This window comes from Talpa europaea (assembly GCF_964194135.1).
Source record: "Talpa europaea genome assembly, chromosome: 6".
Lineage (NCBI taxonomy): Eukaryota > Metazoa > Chordata > Mammalia > Eulipotyphla > Talpidae > Talpa > Talpa europaea.
The window spans coordinates 117,263,546-117,285,310 of NC_140072.1; the positions used below are offsets into that span (position 1 = coordinate 117,263,546).

The 21,765-nt window shown below is 33.8% G+C and overlaps 1 protein-coding gene across 2 annotated transcripts in view; it reads right to left on the reverse strand.

Annotated features, from left to right (window-relative positions):
• Nucleotides 1–21,765, reverse strand: part of MYCBP2 (MYC binding protein 2) — a gene marked incomplete at both ends in the record, with an annotated part of 205,740 nt that overhangs the window by 116,713 nt on the left and 67,262 nt on the right. For both annotated transcript variants that reach the window (XM_084234986.1, XM_084234987.1), the window contains 12 exons: nt 312–408; nt 1,639–1,722; nt 3,266–3,400; nt 5,511–5,602; nt 7,931–8,058; nt 8,143–8,268; nt 9,841–10,013; nt 12,467–12,620; nt 13,260–13,464; nt 17,704–17,821; nt 19,305–19,386; nt 20,323–20,442. In XM_084234986.1, coding sequence (XP_084091112.1) covers nt 312–408; nt 1,639–1,722; nt 3,266–3,400; nt 5,511–5,602; nt 7,931–8,058; nt 8,143–8,268; nt 9,841–10,013; nt 12,467–12,620; nt 13,260–13,464; nt 17,704–17,821; nt 19,305–19,386; nt 20,323–20,442 — 1,514 coding nt within the window. The remainder of the gene's footprint in view (nt 1–311; nt 409–1,638; nt 1,723–3,265; nt 3,401–5,510; nt 5,603–7,930; nt 8,059–8,142; nt 8,269–9,840; nt 10,014–12,466; nt 12,621–13,259; nt 13,465–17,703; nt 17,822–19,304; nt 19,387–20,322; nt 20,443–21,765) is intronic.

Genomic DNA, 21,765 nt, shown 5'->3' on the forward strand with positions numbered 1-21,765 from the left:
AGGTAACATTTTGTTCAGCGCCATCCCTAATTTTTTTTTCACTTTCTCACCCCTTGAGCACATTTATTCATAAACAAATTATTAGAAAAAGCCACCAGTTATTTCAGAAATAGCAAGGCATGTTAAAATCATAGTCAGCATCTTTATTTTCCCATTATTTAAAGTGCAAATTGTCCTTAATCTGGAATATCAATGCTAATATAAAACCGAATGTGAGTTCATAAAACTATGCTGAGATAAAATCTTAGAAGCGAGGCTAAATAAAACTGAATATTTGGATAGAAAAGCTGAAATTTAAAAAAATGGCTCACCACTGATACAGTTCTCGCAAATGATCTCTTTAAAATGTGTACAGGTTCACTGGTTTGCTGTTTGCCCTTAGAAGCACTGCCATCACTGGTCGGAAGTCTGAAGGCAGCAGACACACATAAATTTATGTCAAAAAATTCAATGTCATTTTTCTTTTCAATATATACATTTGTGTAATAGTGAAATTTTTTTTTCAAAATACACTTCCTTATTGACACAAGAAAGTACCCTCACATCTCAACCAAAATTCTTACCTTTATCTGTACTTTAGCTTTCCCAACTCAATAGTTAAATAATTAAATTGACATTTAAATATTTTGTTAGATAAAATGCAAATAGGCCTCTTTTTAGAAACATTTCCAAAAGCTAAGCAAAACAGCACACGAACACTTTATCTTTGAAATTCCACTTTTGCAAGATGGGTAGCAGAGAATTTCTTTTCTACTAGACAGCATATATAATCTCTACGTTCTCTAGTAATATTACTGTTAAATGTTACTTTTAAAGAGTTATTCAACAAGTGTGCTCAGGGGTAGTTCAGCACCTTGATTATATTCATACAGCTATTTTTTACACATACCAACTATAAAAGATTGTATATAAAATATCCAAAAATCCCCTCTTGGGAAAAGTGAGATTTATAGCATACAGATTTTTAAAGTGACTACAAGAAGCAAAGAAATGGAAGATAGAGAATCACCATTTTAGGGATATTTTCTTTGGTTTTTTACTTGCTGAAGGACCTTTTTTTGGTAAGCTTGTACATCTATTTGAATACTTTAGTTTACATATTATTACAATAATTTCAGATAGATGGAAACACAGGTATATACTTCTATATGTGCCTCAATTACTTGGAAGCAATTAAAATTCTTAATGCTAAAAATGAAATAAATATCACATGAGCAAGCTGTTATTTGATTTTTCAATAAAGGTTAAAAATTTTTCAGCAGTAAGGGATTTTGAATTCATTCCATCACCAGATAAACAAGATATATATAACTGTGGCAAACTAATCAGGGCTAAAGTCCTGATTTCATTTCTTTATGACAAATATTATTAGTTTATAATATTCTATAGCATACATTAATAATATCAGCGATATTGGTAATGGTTAACTTTATAACAAAAATTCAATAGACTAAAAAGTTAGTTATTAAATATTTTTATTGGCATAATTAAATGTTTTTTCTAAGTGTAGCTATATTTCTACTGGTATAACTTACTGAATGCTTTAAAGACTTTATAATTATGTCATATATTTAATAGTAATCCTAGTTCATTATAGCAAAATAAAGTATATTTACCAACTATAAATATGCTGCATACCTGTATAATAATTGAGGTATCTGACCAGCATTAACATCTGTACCATTATTTGATTTCTTAGAACTCTTAAATTGGAAAACAACCCTAAAAAGAGGAAAAAAAAAAAACACAACGATATAAAAACAACATGATTCAGGGCTCATTAAAAGAAGTAAGGAACTTAACCATGTTTACAATGAACAGAGCTACAAGGAAAATGGCACTGTCTTGATTTTTTTAGTTCTGGCTCTGAATGGCTTCACCAGTAAGAATGAAATTGAGGGCCTCCCTGGTGGTGCAGGGGTTAAAACCTATGATGCAATCTGCAGCCACTGCAGCATGAGTTTGATTCCAGGCCAGCCAGGGAGAAACCCACATGGCGGGACACACCTCTCCTGTCTCTCCTGCTGCTCCCCTCAGTGGTGTATTCCGTCAGTCTGTCTGTTCTGTTCCCCACTCTGTCTCTGGTGAATCCTCTCACACCCTGCATCTCTGGCCTGTACCCCAATTCTTGTATAAAAATGAATAAATCTTTTTTAAAAAAAAAAAAAGAATGAAATTAAACCTTATCAGAAAAACTCCTATTAGTCATCCTAATTCAGCTGTAACTATAATAATGTTTTTACCAAAATATTCCAATTAATGAACATTCTAAATATGCTCAATTAAATGTTTTTCTAATTAAAATATAAATTTTAAATATAAATTTTAACTCTTTAAGATATGATTTCCTAAAGTTGAATGAACTGTGTATGGGAATCTCATATAGTTCAGAATCAAAGCAGTCTCTCCAGTTCTATCTTGTCAAAAGTTGAAAAGGATACACACAATAACACAATTTTTCTACAGCCTTCTATTTGGACATTCAGCAACATAAAATTCACCTCATAAAAATTAAGTCTGTCCTTTTTCTGGTCAGCTCTGTTATGAGTTGAACAAAACTAATGGAAATATACTATTTAATGACTCCTGCATTTCAAACAGTTTATATTCAAGAATTATAAAAAATAAACTGAATTCTTATAACTAATGGTCCTTTTAAACAAATGAATCAAACTGTGCTTTGCAGAGTGACAGACCTGAAGCAAATCGCTTCATCTTTTGGCTCTCTATTCCCCTGAGTATAAAATGGTGCTAATCACCACTTCAAAGTTGTTCAGGGTATCAAGAGAGAAAATACATACGAAAATGATTTATAAATTGAATTGTACTCTATGTATGAAATTTAAAATTTATTTCCCCTAACATTTTATTAAATCTATGCCATCAAATATTGCAATTTGTAAGCTATTTTTATAATCACTGTCAAATTTTATAAGACATATATATTTCCTTTTCATGGTTTGCCACTTCCCTCTACATAATTTCTAATTGGGTAATAAGTTTTTAAACAATGTAACATTCAGAAATGCATACAGATGCCAACTGAAAAAAGCAAAGAGTGGAAGTCCTATTAGTTCTTTGTCCTGTCTAAACCTGAATTTGGCATGCAATTATATGAGTTAAATTTTTAGCAGTCACATTGTATGACTGCTTACCTTTCTATCCAGGTACCTTTCTATCCAGGTGAGAGACTTGTAAGCTTTCAATACAATATTCCACTACATAAATTACAGTTGCTTAATAAATATTTTAAAAAGTTGCTTACCCATCATCTGTGGTAATTGAAGCCTGTCCATGAGATCCACAGTCACTGCTGGGTCCTGAAACTCGAGCCCATGCCACATACCACCATCCAGCTTGCAAAAGAACTGGTTCATCAAACATCATTGCGTATTTTTCTCTGAAGAAAAATCAGTGATTCAGACAATGTCTTTGCATTTCCATGTTACATATACTTTCAAAAATAAATCTTTATAAACAAAACATGAAATTAATTTTATTATAAAAATTATTATCAAAAAATACCCAAAAAATCTCTATTTTAAAAGGCCTAGATGAGAACACAAATAATAAGTAATTTGTTTTATGGTGACGGAATTAAAAGCTTTCTTATTAAAACAAGAGAAAAGGGCCTCCCCTGGTGGCGCAGGTGGTTGAGCAACACGCTGTGAAGTTGTCCACAGCCTCTGCAGCACTGGTTGGATCCCAGCCGGCCGACCAGCAAGGATCCCACATGGTGCGGCAGACCTCTCCTCTCTCGACCGCCTCTCCCCTCAGCAGTGTATTTCGTCAGTCTGCCTGTTCTGTTCCCTGCTCTGTCTTTGGTGAATCCTCTCACCCTCCCGTGTATCTGGCCTGTACCCTGGTTCTTGCATAAATAAATAAATAAATCTTTTTAAAAAAAAAGGAGAGAGGGCCTCCCTGGTGGTGGCGCAGTGGTTGAGCGCTGGGTTGCGAAGCTGCCCGCAGCCTCATCAGCACTGGTTCGATCCCTGGCTGCTCCCCGGGCCACCAAAGGAGGGTCCCACATGGCATGCAGACCTCTCCTGTAGCCTGCTGCTCCCCTCAGCAGTGTGCTTCGGTCCTTCTGCCTGCTCTGCTCCCCACTTTGGCTCTATTGGGTTCTCTCACCCTCTCGTGCTTCTGACTGTACCCATTACTTGTATAAATAAATAAATAAATCTTTAAAAAAAAAGGGAGGGCCTCCCCGGTGGCGCAGTGGTTGAGCGCTGGGTTGCGAAGCTACCTGCGGCCTCTGCGGCGCCGGTTCGATCCCCGGCTGCTCCCCGGCCACCGGAGGAGGGTCCCACATGGTGTGCAGACCTCTCCTGCCGCCCGCTGCTCCCCTCAGCAGTGTACTTCGGTCCTTCTGCCTGCTCTGCTCCCTGCTCTGGCTCTGGTGAATTCTCTCACCCTCCCGCGCTTCTGACTGTACCCAGTGCATGTATAAACCAAACAAACAAACAAATAATAAATAAATAAATAAGACATGCCTCTAGAAAATTTAAAAAAAAAAAAGGGAGAGAGAAAATTTTTAAAGATTGTTGTATACACACACATTGTGCCAGTTTTTTGTTTGGAAATGAAACTAAAGCTGGCACTGTTTTTTTTTTTTTAAGATTTATTTTTATTTATTTATGTATGCAAGAACTGGGATATAGGTAGGCCAGAGGTGTAGAGGGGTCAGAGGATTCACCAGAGACAGAGTGGGAGCAGAACAGGCAGATCTACTGAAATACACTGCTAAGGGGAGCAGCGGGTGAGACAGGAGAGGTCTGCTGTGCCATGTGGGTAGCTCCCTGGCCGGGGACTGAATTCATAGCAGTGGCTGGGGATTACTTGATAGCACTGAGACTTTAATTCTTACACCACCAGGGAGGCCCCTGAAGCTTAATTTTAAAGTTCATTTATTCAGCAAAAGTGGTTTGATAGGTAGCATATGTTAAAGTGAACAGCATTTAAGTGAGATGGCCTGAGTTTAAGGCCCAGTTGAACAACATCCTCTTTATGGCCCAGTTTCCTCATCTGAAAACAGGCAAAAACTCATAGGGCTGTTCTGAGGATTAAGTTAATACAGATACAGTGTTTGGGCTGCATCTGCCACACAGTATCTACACAAAAAAGTTTACTGAATTAGGAGAGAAAAGGTGTGTATCTAAAAAAAGGAGATCTGATACAGATATAAGCAAATTACAAAGTTCTGGGTAATAAAGTAGAAAGAATGTGTGTTCGTTATAATGGGGATTCAGAGAAGAAGAAAGGGTTTTTGAGGAAGAAGAAGAAAATTGTTAACTGGTCCACAAAGGTATGAAAGTACAAAAGTCTGGAAATAGCAAGTTATCCATTTAGGTTAAAGCACTAAGATAGATGGATTTAAAATAAATAAAAAAAAAATTTAATTGCTCACATCTCCTACCGGTAGATTATTTAAAACTTTCCTTTTATGTTTATTCATTTTTATTACATTTTCCATTTTAAGTATGTAATGGTTACAAAGAATAAATCTTTACCTAGCAGCACAGTCATAAGCTAAAACATCAGTCTCTGCAAGAAGGTCTCCATCAGTTTCATGATCTCCTCCATCAGGACCCAACTCAAACAGCTAGGGGAAGGGGAAAAACATATTGTCTCATTCATTCATTGATTCATTTATGTAAATCTGTTAAGTATTTTATTATTTTCTGTGTCTAATACATGCTGTACTACCCAGAATATAAAAAAACAGATATTAACATTTTTGTTGTTAAACATACATTCATTTGCATTAACTAACATATACAATGTTTTATTGTGATACTAATCTTCATTTTCCCAATTTATACATTCATTTATATATACTCTAAATAGTTTCATATAAGGTTTGTACCAGATGTAAACATCTAAAGGAGGTAGAGAACTCAACCAGGTATTTTATCTAAATGAACTTTAAAACAAAACAAAATCTTGCTTCAGTATTTGCTAGCTGTGAGATTTAAGACCCACTTTACTCAATCATTAAAGGAAGACAGATAACAGTACCTACTTCATAGTAATTATGATGACTGACTGAAATATTTGTGTAACAAATAGAAAAGTACCTAGCAGAAATAGTTAGAAAAATGTTAGCTATGGAAAAAGAAATAATGGAAAATAAGGATGCTTGAAAACAACAGGAAACAAAAAAATAGTTCAAAGTAACATGGCATATTGGAAAAGGAAAGATGAAAATCATAAAAAAAATAGATAATCATAAAAATGAGAGACTAGAGAGTCTGGGAAAGGAAAATAAAGACATGAAATAGGAAAGGCTATGAAATAAAGTGAAATTTAATTGAATGTAAATAAAGCAGAATGAGGAAAAAGGTTGCTTTAAAAAATGGACTAATATATTAAAAAAAACTTTCTCTGGGGAATTATAAATAACTGCAAGGAAGGCAGAAAAATCACTTGTAAGGAAGAGACCAGAACATTAAAATTACTGCACGATTACTGTGCTAGATATCTTAATTTTTCAGTTATATGTGAATGGTTTGGAAATCTGTCTTCAGCGCACTTCTTATTCTCAACAGTTATTGGATTTTCCTACGCAGATCAGTCCACTAGTTGTCAAGTGATCTATTTCTTCCTCTTCTGCCTCCCCGTTCTTATCAGTGGTACTATCATACACCTAGTCATGCCTATCAAAGACTTGGAATAATAATTTTACTCATATTCTCTACTATCACTATATCTATTTTATTGTTGTTATCAAAGCTTTCAATTCAACACACACCCTGTTACTGGCCATAATATGTCAATAACAACTTCTCGTCTCCTTTGATTCCTTGATGGAAGTCATAGTTCACCAATGTGGGAGGTTCTGCTTTTGTATAATGACACTTACTGCTCATCTAAAAATGAACGATTGACCAGAATACTCTGCTTAATCTAAAATTCTTCAATAACTTCTCCTCTCTTTCTTTATAGCAATACATAAAGATCCTTAATGATTTGCCCCTAACATGCCCTGCTTATGTTCAACAAACAATTTTGAACATATACTGAGTGCCAGGCACAGTTCCAAGAGCTGGGCACTCTGGGTTGAATGATGCAGACCAAAAAAATCTGAGCTATGCGGAGTAAGTTTGTGGCAAGGGAGAGGATATACACTTTTAAATAGGCTCATTAAGGAGTCAAGACCTGAAAGATGAGGAAGTGTGTCACACAGATTGACCAAAGAGTTGCAGTCAGAGGAAATAGTAAGTTCTCATAGAGAATGAGAGTACACCAGTGTGGCTGGATCAAATGAAGCAAAACTAGTATAACACTAACCAGTACCTAATCCAGGGTGATAATGTCTGTTTACATAGTATTCTGCATTAAAAATGCTAAAAACATTACAGCTACATCAAAACGCCCCTTTATGAAAGTTATGCCTCCTATCACCAAAACAGCTACAAGAAAGATACAATGAAAAGTACTGCTTTTCACAGGGGACTGTGGTGATGGTGCACAGGTGCATTGGTGAAGGAAATTCTATGGGGACTATACCTGAAAGGGGGGGAGGAAGCAAACATTGTTTAAAAATGAACAATGATGTAAAAAACATATAAAAAAATTTAAAAAAATTAAAAAATGGTAACAGAACAAAAAAAAAAAAGTGCTGCTTTTCCTAACACTACAAAGTTAAGCATGTAGGATTGAGATTGACTATTAAAAGTCTTTTTCAGTCTAATATTGTTAAATAATCATTTTCTATTCATTTTACTTCCTTCTTACTTTGTTTACTGCAATAATGATTTAGTACTATTAATACTATCAGTATTATTTTTAGTATTTTAGTATTAGATTTTTTAGTATTTAATATTTCCTAAAGTCCTATTTTTAAAAGGAACATTATATAAAATAACATTCTAAGTCAAAACCAACTAGTGAAATAAAAGGACAACAAACATGTTCATGACATGCTTACCTTAATTTTAGCAGTGTATTCTCCTCTACCGCCAAACAGACCAAGACCACCAAGTAAAATATCAGTGTCAGCACTAAAACGTATAGCTTCTACTGAATGCGCAGAGTAGCCCCAGCCCCCTCCATGACCTAAAGGATACAAAGGATTTGCTTTAAAATATCCACATATATTTGAGCCACCAGACAATATTTCCTAAACATAAATATACATACTTTCAAACCTGTTTACCACACTATAATCTTCTTTGGAATAAACCTTCATTACTGCTTGAGTTTCTTCCTCTGTACTTGCAACACCCATTTTTAAATCTTGCATAGTTGCCAAGGTATCAAGACAACCTAAAAACAAACAAAAATCGACTCTTTGACATTTAAATTTTCAATATTATTGATAACATGAGATGCTAAAGGGGCTAAATTAATAAACTTTGATTGTGCTCCACAAATTTTTTCCAAGCTTTAATCACCTGCTTTATGAAAGCTTACAAGACATAAAAATTCTTTGCATGGGCAATTATCTTTTTTAAGATAACTGTCATTGTCATATACTATATGACAATGTTTTGCAAAAAATTACATCTCTGGTAAGTTAGAATTGCTTACTTTTTGAGTACTTACAAAATCCTTCCTTTTATGAATCTCACTGAAGAATTTTACTTTTATCCTTAAAATACTATTTGAGGATGACATATTACCCTGAAATAACTTTAATTGATGCTAATTTTGAATCTTTACAAATGAAATTTGAGAAAAGCAAGCAAGGCATTATAGATGTGATCTACTAATTATATTTAGAAACATGATTTCACAACTGCAAATTGCAGAAAAGCATAAGCATAAATGAATCTTTTTAAGAATTACTTTTAAAAGCAGTTAGTACTTATGTGGACTGGTAAAAAATTCCTAGCAACAGAATAAATATGTTGAGAAAATGCTATACTTCAAATTAATTAAATAGAAATGAAGGTGATATGCTGTGTATAATCTTATGTAAGAAGACTTATAAGTAGGATCTTAAAAATTTAACATATTTAATAGAAATTGTCACTTTGAAATAATGTCCATAAATCAAGTATTATAATGATACATTTGAATATTTGATCTACATCTCTAATGCTTATATATTCAAGTTAAGCAAAAACATTATTTTTAAAAATCTGTTTTATAGCAACACTATTTATAATAGCCAAGATATGGAAACAACCTAAATGCATTAGAAAAGATGAGTAGATCAAGAAGATGTGGGGCAGGCACACACACACACAAATACACAATACTACTCTGCAATCAAAAACCCACTCATAGCATTTTGGCAACATGAATGGAACTGTGTGCAGAGAACCAGAAAGAGAAAGAGAAATATCAGACATTTTCACTTATATGTGAAATGTAGAGAAAACAAACAGACTCAAAGACAAAAACAAAGTTTAAAACAAACCCTTGAAAGCTGGCCATAAATCTCAGGCATCCAGGAGGAAGGTGGAGGTGAGAGGGAGGAGGAGGGGAGAAAACAGGTAGGGAGGAAAGCACCGGACTATGATAGAGAGCTATGAGTGCTTCGGTGGTGGGAAACTGTGGTTACTATACCTGAAGGGAAAACACCTGTACTGTGAATAAACAAAGGATGTACAATAATGGTATGTCATTGATTAAAAAAAAAATAAGCTAACTATTAGAAAAATTATGTTCAGGACTGCTTCATATTTGGGCATATATGAATCTTTCATGGTATTGGCAGAAATGTGATATAGTCCTTTCTACATAATAACCTCCTTCCAGTTAGAGAATTTGACATACCTAGCACATTATTGTTTAATAAACACAAAAGAATGACATACACATCTAAATTTAAAAATAAAATCCTCAGTACACATAAGTGAAAATTAGCTGATCACCAAAGAACAACCTTACCTAGAATATGCAAAGCTGCATGAGATCGGGTGGTAAGCGCCCGTGATCCTGTTGGTAAGGCCAATTCAGGACTTAGAATACTACATCTGGACTGCATGTCTGTTGCAGAAGGAAGTCTGGCATCAGCAACTACTGCATTGTAACACCACAGTTCTCTAGTATTTGGCCGAAACCTTAAAAAAAGAAAGAGAATAATTACAGCATTTTAATATACAGTTTCATTATTAAAAAATTTTCATTACAAATTTTTTAAATATAATTAACAATACAAAGAGAATACAAAGTTAGCTGAATGAGGACAAAATATAGTTCATTATTTTCAATGTTTGCACCAAATTGTACATATTGTATTATAAGGGAAACAATATGAAAATAGTAATACTTCATGAACAGTATATTTAACAACAATAGTTATTAACATTAATATTACTGTATTTTTGCTTAATTTATTAACCTAGTTGTTGCTCTTTTCTAGATGTTCATTCTTAGGCTGCTTTTAAGATTTTTCTTGTCTTGAGTGCACTGTAACTACTATAACTTTTTGATTACAATTTCTATTATCTGTGGATTCAAATATTTGATTTGGGAAGAGTCTCAGGCAGTATCTCTTCAAATACTGCATCTTCTCTATTTTCTCTACTGTCTCCTTGAATGTTTATTAGATTTCATTATAATCTTCAAATCTCTTAACTTTCATAATTTTTATATTCTTGTTTCTATGGCATTCAGGGTAATTTCCTTAGCTGTGCCTTCTTTACCTATTCAAATGTGATGTATACATGCATTTGTTAAAATACTACACTTAAAAAAGTTCTGCTTGTTTTTTCCAAATATGTCTCATTATTCTAAGTCCCATTAAGTCTCTTTTCCTTGTTCAATTAGGAGATTCCATTTTTATCTTTTAAACATTTCATATATAGCTAACGTATATTCTTTTTCTGACAATACCAAGATCTGAAATTGGTATTTGTTTGTTCTTTTGTTGAATTTCACTAATAGCGTTAGTCCTCATAGGTTAAGGAGTCTTAAACTTTTAGCTCTTATTTGACTGGATCTCAATTTGGTAAAAAAAACCTCTGAACCTAAACGGAGAGGGAGCTTTTCTTTCTAGATGATTTACACTTGACTACTGAAGCCAAAGAGGAAGCACCTTTCTGACCCCACCTTAGCATCATTCCAAGACGAGAAGCTTAATTTGAGAGTTTCAGGATCACTTTCCACCTTCCTTACTGGTATCGTGTTTTCAAAATGGCAGTGCTGCAGTGCTGATGTCAGCACTGCCCTCAGCAGTGCTGATGTCAGCACTGCCCTCAGTATTTACAGTGCTGACAGCACACTGTTCAAGAATGACCTTTTGGAGCTATGATTTTTATTTTTAATTTTTATGCTGGTTTTTCTTTTTTGAGGTGAGGGTAGAGACAAGAGAATTATATTAGCAATATGTTGGCTAACTGTCAAACAATGTAAAAAATACAAATTTTTTGTTTTTAAGAACAGGCCCTGTTAACACACTAGTTCACCAAATTCCTAGAAGTTGAAATCTCCATTCACTCTTTAAAGCACACCAAACTAGACTGCACATCTAACACTTCCATGAAATTATTCTCATAGTTGCAAATAACTTCTAAGTAACCAAAACAAATGAAATTGCTTGCTGCTCCTTTTACCCTCATGACTAGTTCCCTCTCTCCTAAGAAATTTCTAAATTTTGTAAATTCTGAAGGGCTTGGCCCAGGACTTTCTTCTCAAATTACATCTGTTCAGGTATACTCATTCAATACCACACATTTAGATATTGCTATAAACTACATATTCTCAAATTTATATTCCCACTCCAGATGACTCTTTTGAGTCTGAATCATTTAATTGTCTAATTAACATTTTCATTATCAGCTAGAAATGCTGAATTAAATTCTTTTCTCTACTCATTACCAGTATAAACCACCACAATAAATTTTAAATGAATACAATGTAGTTTTTTTAGCCTCTTATGTACGTACCTACAAAGTACCCTATACATTTCTCTACCAATGTGGTAATTTTGTTATGTACAGTCCTAAAGAGCAATCGCTCTTATTTTGTATTGTCTTTCACATAATTTCTTCCACATAAGAGGTAATAATCACATATTTATGGGAACAAGAAATGGGATGAAGTCTATACAATATAGACAGAATTGCTGACACAAAAATAATTAACAGCAGAACTCTTGAAGTAACTGCTTATTATAAATTATAAAATTGCTAATTATGACAGTAGCAAACATTTCTATAGCATCTATTATGTGCCTCTGCTTTTGTTCTTCAATTCTCCTAACACTATGAGGTAGGTACTATTATTATCCTCATTTTATTAATGAGCAAAGTGAAGCTCACAGAGTCAAAGTAACTTCTCCAAGATTATACAGAAAATTGGGATAAACCTAGTCATTCTGGATTAGAACACATGCTCTTAACCACTGCACTATGCTGTAAGGTTCCGGTGAATCACAATAGAAGTGAAGCTAACAGTTAAATAGGAGAGTTCTCATGTGTGAAAAATCTGCCTATAATTAATTTTATGTAACCATAGGTATATAATTTGATCAAAAGATTTATTATTCTATTTTATACACAAAGATGCTTACCTCCAAATGACATCATAAACAGGATCAAGACACACACCAAATCCTTGCAGGTCCTCTTGTTCAGAGTCATTAAAAGTTTTACAACTTCCATCCACTTTATTTATCAGAAGACATTTAAATGGAGGGGGTTCTGATATAGAAGCAGGTACCAGGCCTTGGGGAAAATTTTTTACATATACTTTAAAGAAGTATAACTTTTTTATAGTCTCCTCAAGCCTATAAAATAATTATTACCATTATCTACATTTGCAGATGAAAAAATTGAGACCTAAAAAAAAAAAAGTTGATCACGTAACTGAAAATCTTTCAAACCCTCATAGTAGAACTAAAACTTCAGGGCATCTAAATTTACAACACATGCTCTTAATTTCCAGGTGATATAAAACTATTATATAATTTTTCATGATATGGATATAAATGTGGGTTGATACACAATGAAACTTCAAACTTTGATTTATGAAACCTTTCATACCATTTTTTATCACTTAATGAATAAGAAACAAGAGGAAAAATGCCTTCTCCCAATATAGGTTTATTCCCCCTACAATTTAGCTCACATTCTACTACTTTTTAGCTTATAAATATACTTGTTTCATATATTTGTTTCCATATCTCCCAGTTATTCCATTCTTCTAGCAAGACACATACACAGATACTCATAAGTTTCTTTTAAATTCTTCAAACAGAAAAAAAAAAAGACCATAATAAAGGTATATCTTACAATAGAGAAAGATGAACCATTTACAATTAATCAAGGATTTCTTGGATGGATGTTTGTCTTAGAGGGTATTACCTATTATGTGTTTACTGGCAAAAATTTCTGATGTAGCAAGCACGTGAGAATTAATGAGTGCTTCATCAATTCGTAAGAAAGTCTGGTCCCCACTTGCACCTATCCAGGTAGCTTTTCTTCCATATTTTGATCCAATATTAGGCATGGGAGCTGGTTTTGCATTCCAGTATGGTACATCCAAAATTGGTCTGCCCAATTGTCCTTTCTGAAAGATTATATAAATCATATTAACAAAATTACTGAATTAACAATCCATAATTTTTATAAAGATAAGGAGATAGACAAAAACAGCTGAGACATTAATCTTCATCGATTGTTAGTTTTTCTTAATGAAACATGCATGAAATTCCAACCAAATTTATAAAGTAATAATTTCTGTTTTTCCTAGGAATTCTTTGCCTAATAAAGCATAGAACGCATTATCAAAAAAATAAGTTGAAATAATTTTCCATGCAAGAAATTTCCATGAATTACTTTGACTGCATTCATCTACATTAAATGAAAAGACAAATATCCAACATGTTAAAATATTAATATCACAAATGGCTCATCAAAAAAAAATCTATTTCACATTTTGCATTGTTATTTCAAAAAAAAGTTGCTACTGAATTTGCCTGTCTGAAAATATTTGGGTAAGAGACCAAAACAGAAAGTACTGCTACTATTCCACTCCTGGGTATTTACCCAAAGGACACAGAAACATCAATTCCAAAGAACACCTGCACCCCTGTGTTTATAGCAGCACTGTTTACAATAGCTAAGATTTGGAAACAACCCAAATGCCCAAAAATAGATGACTGGATCAAGAAGATGTGGTACATATACACCATGGAATATTACTCAGCATTCAAAAAAGATAAACACATGCAATTTGCAGCAACATGGATGGCGCTGGAAGGGAACATGCTCAGCGAAATAAGCCAGAAAGAAAAAGAAAAATACCGGATGGTCTCACTCATAGCAGGAATCTAGAAAACTTAAATAAGGGACCAGGAAAAAGAATAACTATAAGAAAGAAAATATCAAAATCAACAAACAACTATGAACCAGAGACACTCTATGGAAGTAGGCGGCGGGGAAAGGAGGACATGGGGTCAAAATAAGGGGGTTGTAATTGTATGGGGAATATAAAAAATAAAATTCAAATAAAATGTGAAAAAAAATAAAAAAAATAAAGTGAATACAGTTGGCTGCAAAAAAAAAAAAAAGAAAACCTAAATAAAAAGGAATGCTACTGTGAAAACAATTAGAAAATTATATATATAGTTCACTCAACCATGTGTTAAGTTTTTTCATTTATGTTTCAAACTACACAGCAGAGTCAATGGTATGTATGACGGCACCATCTCTCATTTAAAAAGTATGGCTGTAAATAGGTAAGAGTCTAATTTTAAAAAGTTATAGGAAGCTTCTCACTACAAAGCTAGTAACTGAAAAGAATTAAAAAATGTTGATTTTTGGATTGGCTAACATTCATCCCTGATTTGGGAGTGCGCACATGGGCGCCCTTTCTCTCTCCCTCCTCCTCTCTCTTTCTCTCCCCCCACCCCCCTCTCTCAAGGATCCCCTTTCAGAGCCTTCTGGAGGGCAGGAATGTTATGACACCCAAGGTTATTTATGAGTATCTTGCCAATGAGCACCCAAAGCCAAAAAACCCAAAGAACAAGAGAGTCCAGAGCATTGCAAACAGCCAAGTTAAGTTTTTAACATACTAGGTTTCCAGTGAATTACACCAACGAAACAAGAAAACAGTAACAAACTGACTACAAAAGCAACTTAGCCCAGATACATGATTGGAGAAGAAGCCAAAAAGTTTAATGATTGTTTTCAGCTTCTTTCAATGTCTAGTCTTATTTTTTTTGGGGAAAAAAAAAAAAAAACACAAAACACAAAAATGTAGTCAGCAAAGTACCTCATATTCAGAGATATATTTTCAGGGGAAAATAATTACTTCCAGTTTTTTGTTGATTACTGAAATAAATACCCATTCTCTTATTACCAACCAACTAATGTGAGGAAAAGCAGTCCAAGAACATGATAGATGTCTGGACAGCCTCAAAGGGTTTCAGAATGTGATTATAAACACGGCACATTTAAATACAATAAAAACCACAACTGGGACTGTTGGAGCTGGCGGACAAGAGTCTGACTTCAAATATGACAATGCATGTGCCCCCGTTTCCCTAAACAAAAACCCACAAAACCAACACACACTAAAGGAAACCACATGTGACTCAACTCCAGCAATATTAGAAAGCACCGGACTCTTCACAGTTACTTTTAAACACAGGAAGAAACCCAAAAGGGTCTTTTCCATCCCCTTCCCACTTGCCAGTCTGAAGGGGTAGAGAGCACAAGAGGGGGAGCTTAAGGAAGAGAGTAGAGGGTAGAAGACTTGGAAAAACCACTCAGAAAATCATCTCCTCAAGAAGCAAATTCCACCATACTGTCAAAATATTAACTACAGGTAGGAAGCTGAAGATTCACAGCACCAGGAAAAGGAGTGAAGTGCACAGGGCCAGTTCTTACCCATAAGACTGACACAGATTAAAAGGTGTGATAATACATCCCACTGATAAGGTATGGAGAAACTGGCTCTCTTATACATTGCTGGTGAGAAAATAACATAGAAACATAGAGGGAAATTGTTACGATTTCACCCAATTATACTGGCACTAACCTTTGATGCAGCAATCTTTACTTCCAAAAATTTACCTCAAAAATGCAGCTCTAACAATATTTACTGAGATTGTTGCAAAATATTGGAAAGTATGTGAATGTACACAGTGGAGTACCAAGCAGATAGAAGAATAGAATAAGGAAGATCTACATACATAAAGTTACATAAAGCATATGGAAGGAGGAATCCTTAAACTAAAAGCAAATTGAAACAAAGAACAAAGTGAAGCAATTCCATTCCAAAGGAGTAATACAGTAACACCGTAAGTGTATGGAGATAAAGATTCCAAGTTAAGTTATAAAAACGGTATTTGACTAAGTTATGATTTTCGATCTTGAAGTAGGACACAGGTGAGAGAGTGGCAAGGGCAAGAATGACAAATTCTGAATTCTTTTTAGTGAATTTTCTTTCAGTAATGGCAAATATGAAAAGTATTTTAGACATATTTGAGGACTAAATACATGTTAACTAAGTGAATGATATTGTTAAGAGGCATGATTCTCACTGTGGAAGAACAGGCATAAATATGGAATGGGGCAAAGTGAAAAACAGCTCTTGTGGGAGTGGACTGAAACCAAAAGTACTGTTTTGGACTTATAATTTCTAAAGTACATGCCTATATGAGTTTATGCACATATAGGTATTCTGGAGTGTAAAGACACTCAGTAGCAATGAATATACATGCTGTTCAGTTAGTAGCTAATATAAATCCCCACAAAAAAGAACCTGGGTACTTGGAAAAATAGCTCATTCTAAGGCTGACAGAGCTGGTAAGCCTGATGTTATTATTCCAATAAGTAAGGAAGTACTAAAACGGCATTATACAAAACGCATTATACAAAAGGCGCATTATACAAAAACGGCAGCTGCTTGAAGGCATTCCCACTGGCCAAATCTGAGACAATTTAAGCACTGACAAATTAAGGAATATAATGAAGAAAACACATGTGTTTATACTAATAAGTAGACAGTCAAGAAAGGAGAACTGCTAACAGGAAATGCAAAGGGCCAATTGGAAAATGTGGTAGGGTGCTGGAGTTGGTAAATAATCACTATACAACTATTATAGTAAAGACTGGTTTAATCAAGAATGATGAATGAATGCTAAATCTAAGGGAAAATTTTGATGAGAAGGTGTCAATCTACAGATTGCTTAATAGTATCAAGGGAAAAACTAACGATACAGTAGAAAAAGCAGATGACATTTTACCAGGTGATAAAAATTTACATCACCAGTGAGGACAGATGGATATTTTATGCTTCCAGAATTGATGTCCAGAGAACAAAACATCATTTATATAGCATTTCATGTTTTGGCCTGAAGTGCACAATCTGAACTACATATGATAAAATATCAGAGAAATGAAAATGAAAGACATTTTTCAAAACTACCACATTGTCAAAATTGTCAAGTCATAATAGACAAAAGATATGGCAATGTTACAGATTAAAGGAAAACAGAGAAAAACAAGCAAATCAATACCTGATCAGATTGGAGGGGGAAAAATGCCTCAAAATAATTATGGGATCAATAATTATTGACAAAATACAAACTAGACTACGGAGGAGCAAAGGGTTGCAATGTATGCAGATTATTCTTTTTTTTCCCCAAGGATTTATTTATTTTTATACAAGAACCGGGGTACAGGCCATATGCACGGGAGGGTGAGAGGATTCACAGAGACAGAGAGGGGAACAGAACAGGCAGACTGAAGAAATACACTGATACAATGCAATATTATTTTTGTTTTAAACATTACTTACAGAAAAACTTCCAAATGTGAAGACTTGCCCATCCATTAAAAGTACTGCGGTGTGGTTGCTGCCTGCTGTAACTTGTGTAGTAGGGCCTGGCAATGCCTGAACAAGAGTCGGACATCCCCTAGGTCAAAAAAAAAAGGCAATTTCTTACAAGATCAACTGAAATAAGAAACAATAAATAAAGAATAGAAAAGGCAAAATATATTAATAAGAATATTATTATTCTTACACACTTATTTTGGTATAATGTGCCTGCCTCCATTCCAGGTGATAGAAATACAAAGATGAAAAAGACATAGTCACATAGATTATTAAAAGATTTCCTGAATAGATTACTCTAAGTCTAGACACAAAACTTTTATTTTTTTTCACCAAATATGACTCAGAAATACAGACTCTCACCTCTTCAGGTGTGTCACCACACCACACCTACTAAAAGGTACCTAGAGTCCTCTACCGTAGTCCACTGGGCTTTATCCCCATTTTCTTGTCCACTCTCCTCCTCTGGTAGCCTCATTTTTTTATAGCCAGACTTCTAGATTTTTTTATTCCTTTCTTTACTGAAGTTACAATGGTTTATAACACTGTACATGATTTAGGGTTAAAGGTTAAGTAACCATACCACCCACACCAAAGCATTCAGAGTCCTTTACTCTAGGCTCTTGGGCCCCTTCCCTCCTTTCTTTTCCTTCTACGCTCCCTCTCCCTCTAACAGCCTCAATTCTGCAGTCATATTTCTAGGCTTTGTTTTGGAAGTTTCATCAGTCCCTGGACTCAGATGAGAAAACACAATGAGTCAGATTGTAAATTGTAGGTTACTAAAAGGTGGGAACTTAATAAAAGCACAGGAGAGCAGAATGGTCATGCCTCATAAGAGTAGTTTTTTTCTTTTTACGTGCCAGAGTGATACAGCTAGAACAGAAAAGGTTCTCAACTCTGAGGTACAGGGAGTTTTGGTAAATAAACAATTAGCACTTTAAAGGGCGATATGGTGAACTAATGGTCTCATGGAAATGTCCAGTTCAATTCAAACAAAGAATTAAAGGGGAAGTTCCTAAACCTGCTTATTTGTCTGTAGCTTACAGAGCATTTTTACATGAAATATGTCACTATTTATCAATTTACTGTAAGCTCTGTAGAGCTTAAAGAATTTTCCCAAGAGTTGGTAGCAGGTTTTCTAATACATAGTCTGAACCCTTCCCATAATACTGGTGAGCCCATTTATTAAATTTAGAGAATATAAAAAAAGGAGGAAAGAAAAATGACATTTACATGTGTTCATGTTAGGTACTTTACATGTATTTAGCAATCCAACAGAATGTAAACTGCAGTCACAAAGTTGGTAAGAGAGGAAAATGAACAATGATGTAAAAAATAAAAAAAATTTAATTAAAAAAAAAAAAAGGAAATCAACTTTTCTCCTGGAAAAGCAGTATTATCTATCTCCACAAAAGCACTCAAGAAATCAAGAATCACCAATAATTCATGGACTACAATGCAAAGCTATGAGCACATATTTCAAGTATATAAATATATATTTAGAAAGAAAAGAGTATAGAAAGGAAAAAACAGACTTAGTATGTTCAAACAAATTGTCAGAGTACCTGGAATTGACATCTCCATGACCAAGCTGACCATGCTGCCCATATCCAAATGTATAGACATCTCCATTTTCCATTAAGACCACTAAATCAAAAATACAGAGCTTTATTTTTTCATTATATACATTTTATTTTTTCCATCACAACTGTACTCAAAGCAGTGCAACTTTCACCACTTAAAGTTTACAGAGGTATTAAAAAACAGGCAACTGAAGCAAAAATTTATATTAATAATACTTTAAAATGTTTCATTTTAAAAGTAAATTAAATATTTTGTACATTATGCAAAAGCATATTTTTCATAATACATACTTTAAATTCTTATAAATGCCATTTAATAACATTCATTTTTAATAAAACATTTGTTTGGGTCAACTGTAAAATGTTACTGTGTAATCATATATAAATACTGTTCTCTCATATCTAGATAATTCACAGGTAGCAGATGAGTCTGAGCTCTGTACATTTATGTAAAATATACATGAAATATCAGAACTTTAATATCTTTCAATGCTTTATCAAGTAAGAAAATAGAATTTAAAATTTAAAATTTTCTAGAATTTAAAATTTTCTAATTTTATAGAATTTGAACAGTATAACCTAAGCTACATAACCCAAATATCAATAATTTACAAAGAATTTAATTATTTTATACATTTTAAGAAAATTGAGGAATTTATTGATACACACTTCTCACCAAATTATAACAAAATATGGAACCAAGTTACAAAGATCACAGGATTCTAGAGTTCAAAGAGATTTCAGGATTATTTGATCTTCAGAAATTTCATAAACTAAGTACACCAGAAGACAAACTAGAAGTATCTTTACACAAGTACCTGCTTCATCATGCCAAGTTTTAAACAAGACTGTAGTAAGAATAAAGCTTTCATACAATTTAAGAGATCGTGCCACACTACATATTTTAACACAGAGTTATCAGATTATATTCATCAAAACTAAACAAGTTATTTAGCACAATTGTAAAAATGCAGTTATACCCTAACGTTCCAGCTGCTACCTGAATGGTGAAATCCACAGCTGACTTGTACTGCCCGAAGCTCACAGTCAAAACGCACAGAGCCTGGAGGATATGTTGTGATTTTGCTTGCATCCTTTTCTCCTCGTTCTCCACTTCCATCTGTAAGTGTTATATTTATAATTAAGCCATTATTCAGCTTCAAAATAAAGTTTTTAATCAGTTTACTTTGGAAGAACAAGAGAAAAATGTTAAAAGGAACAAGCAAGAAGAATCTGCAGCTGTTAGAAGTGATAGATCAAGAATCTACCTGCAAAGAAGCAATTCTGAAAGATAAACTACTTCTGTTCATAAATATCACTAAATCAATAAAAACAAGTATAAGAACTGGTTATGGATAAAACCTATTAGCTAATCAGTTATGTGAAGTAACTGGGTCATTAAGTTACAGAAGTAACAAAATTTTACATGTAATAGTTTATCTGGGAAAATTTAGTTTGCATAAAAAATAACTGCATGCAAAGTCATTTCACAAATAAACTTAGTGATATTGTTAGTAATAGTTGATTCACAAGTGACTTACATTTCCCAAATATATCTCAGAAACGCTATTCTGTCCTCCAGTATTAATAAACTCAACTGAACTCTAAAAAATTTACAAAGTTTTATCCAATATCTTTAATGGCCTATTCGCAATCCTTTTTTTTTTTCTCATTTATCTTTATTGTCCCATCTTGTCCCTCGGTCATTTTCCTTTGTGGTCTTCTTCTGCTGACCCCCATTCACTACCCTCAGCCAAATCTTTCTTTCATTCCTTCTTCTTTCCTGTTTCTTTTATAAATTTCCTCCTTTAAGCTTACTTTAGGCCTTCCCATCCTTGGTTTCAACATTTGACTTGGAAAATACTGGCATTCTATCCTTTAAAAAACTACATTTCACATTATAAAAACTTTAGTTTAGTATATATAAATAAGGAAGGCAATTTACTTTTCCTATTCTAAAGTTACATATAACTAAAATACGATCTATGTCATCAAAAGTCAAATTCCTTGAGCATGGAATAAATGTAAATCTGGAAGGAATTTCAAAAGGTCAACTAGTCTAAGCTGTACCTTGTAGTACAGCAACTAAACAAGTGTGTATAAGGAAGAAATGGTAGATAAATATGTGGATCTACACACACATTTTTAATTAATTCTACATTTCATTGCCAATTTTAGGATGCTAAAGAGAGTATCATAGATAGTTTCATGTTCACACACTCTTTTCTAACTATGTTTATCTAGAATTTCTAAAGTATTATCCAGGTACGACAAAACTGGACAAAATTAGGACTTCCCTTTCTGGAACTAAATGACTACTGTTTCAAAAAGCTTGAACTCTTTATGACACTAGGACAGTAAAACCTCACTAATTCGGAGTAACACTGAATGGATTGGCCCATGTCACTTACTGAAAAAATCTTAACATAGAACATTTAAGTAA